The sequence below is a fragment of the Scyliorhinus torazame genome, chromosome 29, assembly GCF_047496885.1.
Source record: "Scyliorhinus torazame isolate Kashiwa2021f chromosome 29, sScyTor2.1, whole genome shotgun sequence".
NCBI lineage: Eukaryota > Metazoa > Chordata > Chondrichthyes > Carcharhiniformes > Scyliorhinidae > Scyliorhinus > Scyliorhinus torazame.
In genome coordinates, this window is record NC_092735.1 from 33,210,989 (window position 1) to 33,223,479 (window position 12,491).

The following is a 12,491-nucleotide window of genomic DNA, read 5'->3' on the forward strand; positions in this document are numbered from 1 at the left end:
CAGGTCAGGTTTGCAGTGAGCCAGCCGGGTTCGTTCCTGTAACAATCTTTATTACTGTCACAAGTAGGCTTACATTAACGCTGCAATGAAGTTACTGTGAAAATCCCCTAGTCGCCACATTCCGGCGCCTGTTCGGGTACACGGAGGGAGAATTCAGAATGTCCAATTCACCCAACAAGCACGTCTTTCGGGACTTGTGGGAGGAAACCGGAGCGCCCGGAGGAAACCCGCGCAGACACAGGGAGACCGTGCAGACTCCGCACAGACAGTGGACCCAAGCCGGGAATCGAACCTGTGAGGCAACAATGCTAACCACTGTGCTATCGTGCAGCTGGCAATCACTAACGAGCCAAACCTCCAGGACCCTCCCCCTCACTGGGTGTGAATGATAAACCCGAGTGCATCACTGACCCCACCCCTGCCCCGAGCTCAGGCAGTTTGGTGACAGATCGAACGAGCGAGCGAGGGGGAAGAGTTTATTGTGTGTACGATGGAGTCTCAGGTGAGACAGAACTTTCACCCAGACAGTGAGACGGCCATCAACAAACTCATCAGCCTTGAGTACTACACCTCATATGTGTACCTCGCCATGGTAAACTAACCTCTTATCACCTTAACACAGATTAGACTGTGACCTCGATGAGACACTGCCTTTTAAAACGTCCCATAATTCTTTCAGAAATATGTTCTTGATGCTGAACCTCTATTTGTGATTATAGGGTTAAATGTTGCTGCTAATTTAGTTTAGCTCCAGGAGATTGTCAATTTATTTTTGTGGTGTTCATGGAACAGGCAGGAATGGGGTCAAGAAAGAAGCTGCATTTCTATAGCACCTTGCATGGTTTCCAGTAGTCTCAGAGTGCTCCGTAGCTGCTGGAGCACTTTAGAAGAAGTGTGATCGTGCTACACGGCCACACGAGATCAGAACACAGACACCAAAGAGGCCACTCCACGTGTCAGCACAGGCGGTGAGTGTCGTCAGGCTATTTAACCGCGAGGGCATCCACGCAATTACAAACATGCCTGACAGGACTGGTGTGCACAGAAGCATATGGTTGACGAGGACTGTGTTGGGGGTGGGAGGGGGGGGTTTAACTCTGTATCTAACCCCGTGCTGTACCTGTCCTAGGAGTGTTTAATGGGGACAGTGTAGAGGGAGCTTTACTCTGTATCTAACCCCGTGCTGTACCTGTCCTGGGAGTGTTTGATGGGGACAGTGTAGAGGGAGCTTTACTCTGTATCTAACCCGTGCTGTACCTGTCCTGGGAGTGTTTGATGGAGACAGTGTAGAGGGAGCTTTACTCTGTATCTAGCCCCGTGCTGTACCTGCGCTGGGAGTGTTTGATGGGGACAGTGTAGAGGGAGCTTTACCCTCTATCTAACCCCGTGCTGTACCTGTCCTGGGAGTGTTTGATGGGGACAGTGTAGAGGGAGCTTTACTCTGTATCTAACCCCGTGCTGTACCTGTCCTAGGAGTGTTTAATGGGGACAGTGTAGAGGGAGCTTTACTCTGTATCTAACCCCGTGCTATACCTGTCCTGGGAGTGTTTGATGGGGACAGTGTAGAGGGAGCTTTACTCTGTATCTAACCCGTGCTGTACCTGTCCTGGGAGTGTTTGATGGGGACAGTGTAGAGGGAGCTTTACCCTCTATCTAACCCCGTGCTGTACATGTCCTGGGAGTGTTTGATGGAGACAGGAAGTCCTTTGACCACCACCTCAGCTGGTCATAACAACATGTAGATGCTTTTATGTATGTTTTTGTGTGCACCGATATATTTATGTGTGTGCATGTATGTGAATATGTTTCTGCATGTATATGTGTAATGTGCATGTACTTGGGTGTATTTGAACATTTATCTCGTTGCATGTGTGGCGATTGTGTGGGTGGCTTGGAATATATTAATGTAAAATATTGCATTTTTGACTAAATTCTAGGAAGTGGCTCTTCTTTTGTTTTTAAAATCAATGAATCCTGGCCCGTGAGATGGATTTGTTGAAACGGTTTATTGTGTGGTTGTTTTTGCAGTCTTTCTATTTCGAAAGGGACGATGTTGCTCTGGAGAACTTTGCCAAGTTTTTCTACAAGTTGTCGGAGGTGGAGCGTAAGCATGCTGAAGAACTGATACATTACCAGAAGGATAGAGGCGGCCGTGTCCAGCTGGAAAGTATCGAGGTTAGCTGAACGTTTCAACACCACGGAGACTCCATTCCGGCTTTACCAACTCTTCTCTTTCGTGCCTAAAAGAGACAACAGGCGGGATTCTACGTCCCTCCACTGCAGCGGGATTCTCTGTCCATCCACGGCAGCGGGATTCCCCGCTCCCGCTGCCGTGAATGGGAGATTTGTCTGAGCGGCAGATTCTCCGTCCTCACCAATAGCACTAGCGGGGCGGACCCGCAACGGAGAACCCCAGCCAGCGAGGCAATCGTTTCTCCCACTGCTTTCATCTCCGGCATGGTTTCAGTCACGAGGCCACAGCAGGGAGAATGAGCTGCGCTTTAAAGCAGTGACGCAGCAGCGACCACCAGAGGAAATTTGGACATTGAACCTCTTAAGGAGATCTCAGGAAAGGTGACCAAATGGCTTGGTCAAGGGATTGAATTCTAGAGAGTTTCGTAAAGGAGGAATGAGGTCAGAATTGGAGTGATGTCAAGGATTTGGAGGGTTAGAAATATGGAAAGTTTAAGGCACAGAAAGAGGCCACTCGGTCCATCATGTCCAAAGAATGAGACACTCTCTATTCCTATTCTATCACCTTTTGTCCATAGCCTGCAGCTTCAGGCACCTGTGTTCATCCAGACACATTTTAAACACCTTGAGGGTTCCGGACTCTATCAGGCAGTGAGTTCCACAACCACACAACCCTCTGGGAGAAAACATCTTTCCTCATCTCCCCTCTAACCATTCGACCAATCACTTTCAGGGCTTTAACCGTAAATGTTTCTGTCCGGTTTATGGGCGTGTTTAGAGGGGTGGCCGCAGTGAAACACCCCCGCGATTCAACAGCATTTTGCCGTCTTTTTTCTGGCCACAGAAATCCCAGCAGGAAGGGCTAATGGTGGATCGGGGCGCTATTTTATTTTGGCTGCACCAATCTTTCAACCCCTCCTTCCAGCACCCCCCCCCCCCCATGTTCTAATCCCCTCCACCTCCAACTTTGGGGAGGCCCGCGGGAACACCCCCCCCCTCCTCTCCGTCCACCTGGGAAAGCTCCCCCGAGCCCTGGTAGTGCCTCTACCAGCCTGGCAATGGTATCCTGTGCCAGGGTGCCTGGGTGGCACTGCCAGGGTGCCAGGTGAACCGTGCCAAGGTGCCCGGTGTAAGAGGGAATGCCAGGATGTCACCTTGTCCCCTCCCCGACCCTCTGGGGTCTATAATGGCCGGGGAACCCCCCCCTCCCCATTATGACTGGTCCATGTTTGCGGAAACCGGTACTAAATGGGACCCTGGCCAGGTCTCTGACACGCGGCCGTTAGGTCCTGGGCACCGGGAGAATCCCGCCCACATATATTTAAATGAGCCTCATTTGAATATGCTAATCTGGACCACACTCAGTGAGGGCGAGATCCAGATCGCGATGTCTCGCGAGACTCCGTGAAACCTGGCAAGGTGTTTCGAGCGTCGCAAATCTGGCGAGATCCAATGGCTCCATCTCAACACCAAGCCGTGCCTGACAAGCCTGTTAAATCGCGCCCTAAATCTATGCCCCCCTAATCACTGCCGTCCGTGCTGCAGTAAATAGGCCCGTCCCAACCACTCTATCCAGGCCCCCCACACAATCCTGTCCCCCTCAATCAAATCTCCCCCATCCTCCTCTGTTCCAGGGAGAACAAGCCCAGTCTCCCCCATCTTTCCTCATAGCCACGGCTTTCCAATCCTGGCAACATCCTCGCAAATCTCCCCTGCGCCCTCTCTATGGAGAGTCAGAGGAGATTCCAGAAATAGGGAGAAACGAGGTGAGGCCGTTTGAAAAACAGAGGGTGAGAATCAAACTCCCTTTTCTGGGCCGGGTTAACATGAGTAGAGATGTCGGTCCGAATTCTCTGCTTTGTGACAGCGGAAGCGGGAATGGCAATCGGGCGGAGAATCGATTTGCGTCTTGCGCCCCTGACTCTGCGCTCCAGTGCCTCACTGGCACCAATATCGATGCCTGCGCCCCACGCCAGCGGATCCATGCAAAACCATGCATGGACTTTAATAGGGTGCACGGTAGTTAGCACTGCTGCCTCACAGCGCCAGGGACCCGGGTTCGATCCCCGGCTTGGGTCACTGTCTGTGCGGAGTCTGCCCGTCCTCCCCGTGTCTGCGTGGGTTTCCTCCGGGAGCTCCGGTTTCCTCCCGCAGTCCAAAGATGTAGAGGTTAGGATTGGTCATGCTAAAATTGCCTGTTAGTATCGAAAGATTACGGGGATAGGGTGGGGGTGTGGGCCTGGGTAGGGCGCTCTTTCAGAGTGTCGGCATAGACTCAATGGGCCGAATGGCCTTCTTCTGCACTGTAAGAATTTTACGGTTAAAAATTCCATGGGTAATATCATTAATGGCTTGGACATTTAATGCTCCAATTTCTGCAATGCTCTGCCCCTCAAGGCGGACATCTCGCAGGCGTGAATTAGTATTTACAAGCGGGGCCTGGACGCCATGGCCACAGAGGGAGAGTGGAGAGGCCAACAAAACTCTGAAAAAGCCTCAAAGACTGTCGGGCTTGCTGGGCAGTGGCTTTCCTGGGCGGGGCAGTAGCGGGGAACAGCTTGGTGCCAGGTTCCTGGACTCAAGGGCTGGGATTCTCCCCGAACCGACGGGCGGGCCACACCGGCGGCCAAGAGTGGCGTGATCCACTCAGGCGTTGGGCTGCCCGGAAGTTGCGGAATCCTGTGTTTGAGATGCACCCCTCTGGTGCTGCTCACAGGCTCCTGGTTGCTCACACTGCTGAGTGCACCCCGTGTCCTTTGAATGCTCAGAGAGCCTCTGGTCGCCTGGGAACGCACCCAGGCCTCCTCTAGACACCCTCACACCCCAGCACAATCAGGGGTCCATCAGGTGTTGGCCCTCCTCAGAGGCTCAGCCCCATTGCAGAGGAAGCAGGGGATCATCAGAGCTCACCCCAAGCAGAGGACACTGGCACTGTGATCCATGGACTGCTCCTCTCAGGGCAGAGGCCTCATCAGTGAACCCCATCACCCCTCAGGATCACCAGCTGGCTCCCCCTGGCGAGGCTGGCACCGTTGACTGTCTCTGCCATCTCTACCCAGGCACTGTTCAGGAGGGCGGGCGTGAGTCTGTGGTCCACCCTGGGGAACAGGGTATCCCTCCTCTCCTCACCGACATGGAGCAGTGGGTCCACCTCGGACTCCCGAAATCAGGGGGCAGGTCTTCGCTGAGCCATCCTCATGGCTGCAGCGAGTGTCCGGGACATGGAGAGCTTAAAAACTGTTGCAGCTGCCAGGCTCTTTGGCGCTAATCCCGGACCCGGCGGCTACAATGTCCGCTGGGCCAGGAATTCCTCTTGATTCGTGCTGGCAGGGTTCTGGGCCATTTGCCTGCCCTGACTCGCTGACCGAACAGCCCCCGCATCGGAAGTGCGAATTGCACGCTCTTGGCGAGAACACTTCATGATTCAGCGGACTCAACTTAAAGTCCACTGAACTGCGCATTTGGCGGGGTGTTGATCGTTAACTGCTATTCAATGGCACTTTGCCACTTTGTTAGGCCTCGTCAAGGAACGCACCATCAAGGCCACTCTTTAATAATAATAATAATAGCTTACTGTCACAAGTAGGCTTCAATTAAGTTACTGTGAAAAGCCCCTAGTCGCCCACATTCCGGCGCCTGTTCGGGAGGCCGGTACGGGAATTGAATCCGCGCTGATGGCCTTGTTCTGCATTACAAGCCAGCTGTTTAGCCCACTGTGCTAAACCAGCCCCTCTTTAAGTCATTTCCTGCATTGACGACAGTGCAAGAAGATCACTTGCTGATCAGGGCGCCATTTGTAAAGGCAGCCCCGATCTTTCAAACCTCGTGGCTTCAGGACCCCCCCCACTTCACCCCATCTCTTATGGGCAAGGACACCCCCCCCCCTCCCCCCCAGGCCTGACCCCTGGCCCGGGCAAGCTGACACCTGGGCACCTTGCCGGCCTGGCAGTGCTAGCCGGGGCACGCTGTCTCATTTAAATATGCGCGCCTGGACCCCGCCCAGCGATAGCGAGATCCAGATCACAAAGCGCCCGACTTGGTGTCGGGATCAGTCCATTGAATCTCGCGAGACGCTTCGAGGATCGCCAATCTCGACACAGAATCTCGACTGCAACAGTCAGCGGCCTGGTCCCGAGTCGGGCGCACCGCGGCCACCGAATCTCGCCCCTCGTCTCCCACACTGAGAATTCTGGCCTCTGTCAGGAACACGGGACACTGGCTGGGAGGGGTGACTGACGACAGTGTGCGGGAGCTGGATTAACATCATTGCGTTAGTGGGTAACGTTCAAAAGTACCTCATTGGCTAACACACTTTGAGTTGCCCGGTGGCCGTGTGATAAATATCCGGGGCTGGTTTAGCACAGGGTTAAATCGCTGGCTTTGAAAGCAGACCAAGGCAGGCCAGCAGCACGGTTCAATTCCCGTACCGGCCTCCCTGAACAGGCGCCGAGAATGTGGCGACTAGGGGCTTTTCACAGTCACTTCATTTGAAGCCTACTTGTGACAATAAGCGATTTTCATTTCATTTCAAGGCTACGTTTTGTGCACAGAATACAGTTCTTAACTCAAAGCCACTTCAGGCTCGATGGAGGTGCCTCCTTTCTCTCCGACCCGTGTTGTCCAGTGTGTTAGTTAGCATCTATTCACCTGTGGTTGGCAATGAATCCCGATTGGAGCTAATTGCATTACTTTTTTTTAAAATATTTTATTGAAAATTTTTGGTCAACCATCACAGTACATTGTGTATCCTTTACACAATAATATAACAGTATAAATAACAATGACCTGTTTTATAAACAAAGAATAAATAATATATAACAAAAACGAAAACTAAAACTAAATGGCAACTGCCTTGTCTCAGATAAACACTCTCCAAAAATATGGTTTAACAGTCCAATATACAATTATTTATAGCAACGACCGATACATATTATACATATACATTAACAACCCTGAGATACCTTCTGGTTCCTCCTCCCCCCCCCCCCCCCCCCCCCCCCCCCCGGGCTGCTGCTGCTGTCTTCTTCTTTTCCATTCCCTCTATCTTTCTGTGAGGTATTCGACGAACGGTTGCCACCGCCTGGTGAACCCTGAGCCGATCCCCTTAGGACGAACTTAATCCGTTCCAGCTTTATAAACCCTGCCATGTCATTTATCCAGGTCTCCACCCCCGGGGGCTTGGCTTCCTTCCACATCAACAGTATCCTGCGACGGGCTACTAGGGACGCAAAGGCCAAAACATCGGCCTCTCTCGCCTCCTGCACTCCCGGCTCTTGTGCAACCCCAAATATAGCCAACCCCCAGCTTGGTTCGACCTGGACCCCCACTACTTTCAAAAGCACCTTTGTCACCCCCACCCAGAACCCCTGTAGTGCCGGACATGACCAGAACATGTGGGTGTGATTCGCTGGGCTTCTCGAGCACCTCGCACACCTATCCTCTACCCCAAAAAATGTACTGAGCCGTGCTCCAGTCATATGCGCCCTGTGTAACACCTTAAATTGAATCAGGCTTAGCCTGGCACACGAGGACGATGAGTTTACCCTACTTAGGGCATCCGCCCACAGCCCCTCCTCAATCTCCTCCCCCAGCTCTTCTTCCCATTTCCCTTTCAGCTCATCTACCATAATCTCCCCCTCGTCCCTCATTTCCCTATGTATATCTGACACCTTACCGTCCCCCACCCATGTCTTTGAGATCACTCTGTCCTGCACCTCATGCGTCGGGAGCTGCGGGAATTCCCTCACCTGTTGCCTCGCAAAAGCCCTCAGTTGCATATACCGGAATACATTCCCTTGAGGCAACCCATATTTCTCGGTCAGCGCTCCCAGACTTGCGAACTTCCCATCCACAAACAGATCTTTCAGTTGCGTTACTCCTGCTCTTTGCCATATTCCAAATCCCCCATCCATTCTCCCCGGGGCAAACCTATGGTTATTTCTTATCGGGGACCCTACCAAGGCTCCCGTCTTTCCCCTATGCCGTCTCCACTGCCCCCAAATTTTCAAAGTCGCCACCACCACCAGGCTTGTGGTGTATTTCTTCGGTGAGAACGGCAATGGGGCCGTCACCATAGCTTGTAGGCTAGTCCCCCTACAGGACGCCCTCTCCAATCTCTTCCACGCCGCTCCCTCCTCTTCTCCCATCCACTTACTCACCATTGAGATATTGGCGGCCCAGTAGTACTCACTTAGGCTCGGTAGTGCCAGCCCCCCCTATCCCTACTACGCTGTAAGAATCCCTTCCTCACTCTCGGGGTCTTCCCGGCCCACACAAAACTCATGATACTCTTTTCGATCCTTTTGAAAAAAGCCTTCGTGATCACCACCGGGAGGCACTGAAACACAAAGAGGAATCTCGGGAGGACTACCATTTTAACCGCCTGCACCCTCCCTGCCAGTGACAGGGATACCATGTCCTATCTCTTGAAGTCCTCCTCCATTTGTTCCACCAATCGCGTTAAATTTAACCTATGCAATGTACCCCAATTCTTGGCTATCTGGATCCCCAAGTAACGAAAGTCCCTTGTTACCTTCCTCAGCGGAAAGTCCTCTATTTCTCTGCTCTGCTCCCCTGGATGCACCACAAACAACTCACTTTTCCCCATGTTCAGTTTATATCCTGAGAATTCTCCAAACTCCCGAAGTGTCCGCATTATCTCTGGCATCCCCTCCGCCGGGTCCGCTACATATAACAACAAATCATCCGCATACAGAGATACCCGGTGTTCTTCTCCTCCTCTAAGTACTCCCCTCCACTTCTTGGAACCCCTCAATGCTATTGCCAGGGGCTCAATCGCCAGTGCAAACAGTAATGGGGACAGAGGGCATCCCTGCCTTGTCCCTCTATGGAGCCGAAAGTATGCAGATCCCCGTCCATTCGTGACCACACTCGCCTCTGGGGCCCTATACAACAGCTGCACCCATCCAACATACTCATCTCCAAAACCAAATCTCCTCAGCACCTTCAACAGATAATCCCACTCCACTCTATCAAATGCTTTCTCGGCATCCATCGCCACCACTATCTCCGCTTCCCCCTCTGGTGGGGGCATCATCATTACCCCTAGCAGCCTCCGTATATTCGTATTCAGCTGTCTCCCCTTCACAAACCCAGTTTGGTCCTCATGGACCACCCTCAGGACACAATCCTCGATCCTCATTGCCATTACCTTGGCCAGAATCTTAGCGTCTACATTTAGGAGGGAAATAGGTCTATAGGACCCGCATTGCAGCGGGTCCTTTTCCTTCTTTAGGAGAAGCGATATCGTTGCCTCAGACATAGTCGGGGGCAGCTGTCCCCTTTCCTTTGCCTCATTAAAGGTCCTCATCAGTAGCGGGGCGAGCAAGTCCACATATTTCCTGTAAAATTCAACTGGGAATCCATCCGGTCCCGGAGCCTTTCCCGCCTGCATGCTCCTAATTCCTTTCACTACTTCCTCTATTTCAATCTGTGCTCCCAGTCCCACCCTTTCCTGCTCCTCCACCTTGGGAAATTCCAGCCGGTCCAGAAAGCCCATCATTCTCTCCCTCCCATCCGGGGGTTGAGCTTCGTATAATTTTTTATAAAATGCCTTGAACACTCCATTCATTCTCTCCGCTCCCCGCTCCATCTCTCCTTCCTCATCTCTCACTCCCCCTATTTCCCTCGCTGCTCCCCTTTTCCTCAATTGTGGGCCAGCAACCTGCTCGCCTTCTCCCCATATTTGTACTGTACACCCTGTGCCTTCCTCCATTGTGCCTCTGCAGTACCCGTTGTCAGCAAGTCAAATTCTACGTGTAGCCTTTGCCTTACCCTGTACAGTCCCTCCTCCGGTGCCTCCGCATATTGCCTGTCCACCCTCAGAAGTTCTTGCAGCAACCGCTCCCGTTCCCTACTCTCCTGCTTTCCTTTATGTGCCCTTATTGAAATCAGCTCCCCTCTAACCACTGCCTTCAGCGCCTCCCAGACCACTCCCACCTGGACCTCCCCATTATCATTGAGTTCCAAGTACTTTTCAATGCACCCCCTCACCCTTAGACACACACCCTCATCTGCCATTAGTCCCATGTCCATTCTCCAGGGTGGGCGCCCTTCTGTTTCCTCCCCTATCTCCAAGTCCACCCAATGTGGAGCATGATCCGAAATGGCTATAGCCGTATACTCCGTTCCCCTCACCTTCGGGATCAATGCCCTTCCCAAAACAAAAAAGGGAATAGACTTTGTGGACATAGGAGAAAAACGAAAACTCCTTACTCCTAGGTCTGCTAAATCTCCACGGGTCTACTTCTCCCATCTGCTCCATAAAATCTTTAAGCACCTTGGCTGCTGCCGGCCTCCTTCCAGTCCTGGACCTCGACCTGTCCAGCCCTGGTTCCAACACCGTATTGAAATCTCCCCCCATTACCAACTTTCCCACCTCTAGGTCCGGGATGCGTCCTAGCATACGCCTCATAAAATTGGCATCATCCCAGTTCGGGGCATATACGTTTACCAATACCACCGTCTCCCCCTGTAGTTTGCCACTCACCATCACGTATCTGCCCCCGCTATCCGCCACTATAGTCTTTGCCTCAAACATTACCCGCTTCCCCACTAATATAGCCACCCCCCTGTTTTTCGCATCTAGCCCCGAATGGAACACCTGCCCCACCCAACCTTTGCGTAGTCTCACCTGGTCTATCAGTTTCAAGTGTGTTTCCTGTAACATAACCACGTCTGCCTTAAGTTTCTTAAGGTGTGCGAGTACCCGTGCTCTCTTTATCGGCCCGTTCAGCCCTCTCACGTTCCACGTGATCAGCCGGGTTGGGGGGCTTTTTACCCCCCTTGTCGATTAGCCATCCCCTTTTTCCAGCTCCTCACCCGGTTCCCACGCAGCTGTGTCCCCCCCCAGGCGGTGCCCCCCCGTCCATCCCACCCCATGCCAGCTCCCCCCTCTCCCCAGCAGCAGCAGCCCAATAATTCCCCCCTCCCACCCCCCCCCCGCTAGATCCCCCACTAGCGTAGTTACACCCCCCATGTTGCTCCCAGAAGTCAGCAAACTCTGGCCGACCTCGGCTTCCCCCCGTGACCTCGGCTCACACCGTGCGACGCCCCCTCCTTCCTGCTTCCCTATTCCCGCCATGATTATCGTAGCGCGGGAACCGAGCCCGCGCTTCCCCCTTGGCCCCGCCCCCAATGGCCAACGCCCCATCTCCTCCACCTCCTTTCCTCCCCTTCCACCACCTCCTGTGGAAGAGAGAAAAGTTACCACATCGCAGGATTAATAACATAAAACTCCTCTTTCCCCCCTTTTTACCCCCCTCTTCGCCCCCCATACTCGCCCCACCACTTTGTTTCAAACGTTCTTTTTTTTAATAACCCGCTCATTCCAATTTTTCTTCCACGATAAAAGTCCACGCCTCATCCGCCATCTCGAAGTAGTGGTGCCTCCCTTGATATGTGACCCACAGTCTTGCCGGTTGCAGCATTCCGAATTTTATCTTCTTTTTGTGAAGCACCGCCTTGGCCCGATTAAAGCTCGCCCTCCTTCTCGCCACCTCCGCACTCCAGTCTTGATAAACGCGGATCACCGCGTTCTCCCACTTACTGCTCCGAGTTTTCTTTGCCCATCTAAGGACCATCTCTCTATCCTTAAAACGGAGGCATCTCACCACTATGGCTCTAGGACTTTCTCCTGCTCTCGGTCCTCACGCCATCACTCGGTATGCTCCCTCCACCTCCAGCGGACCCGCCGGGGCCTCCGCTCCCATTAACGAGTGCAGCATCGTGCTCACATATGCCCCGACGTCCGCTCCCTCCGCACCTTCAGGAAGACCAAGAATCCTTAGGTTGTTCCTCCTCGCGTTGTTCTCCAGCGCCTCCAGCCTTTCCACACGTCGTTTATGGTGTGCCTCGTGCATCTCCGTCTTCACCACCAGGCCCTGTATGTCGTCCTCATTCTCGGCAGCCTTTGCCTTCACGACCCGAAGCTCCCGCTCCTGGGTCTTTTGCTCCTCCTTTAGCCCTTCGATCACCTGTAATATCGGGGCCAACAGCTCCTTCTTCATTTCCTTTTTGAGTTCTTCCACGCAGCGTTTCAAAAACTCGTGTTGTTCAGGGCCCCATATTAAACTGCCACCTTCCGACGCCATCTTGGTTTTTGCTTGCCTTCCTTGCCGCTGCTCTAAAGGATCCACCGCAATCCGGCCACCTTCCTCTCCTTTTTTCATCCGTATCCAGGGGGGATTCCCTTCTGGTTCACCGCACTGTACTTTTAGCCGTTAAAATTGCCGTTGGGGCTCTTATTAAGAGCCCAAAAGTCCGTTCCACCGGGAGCT

General features: G+C 53.0%; 1 protein-coding gene across 1 annotated transcript in view; it reads left to right on the forward strand.

Annotated features, from left to right (window-relative positions):
• The first annotated feature begins 430 nt into the window (after positions 1-430).
• The window catches only part of LOC140404026 (ferritin, lower subunit-like), a 133,319-nt gene continuing 121,258 nt past the window's right edge, over positions 431-12,491 (forward strand). The window contains exons 1-2 of the mRNA XM_072492367.1: positions 431-592; positions 2,029-2,175. Coding sequence (XP_072348468.1) covers positions 491-592; positions 2,029-2,175 — 249 coding nt within the window. The 5' untranslated portion in view covers positions 431-490. The remainder of the gene's footprint in view (positions 593-2,028; positions 2,176-12,491) is intronic.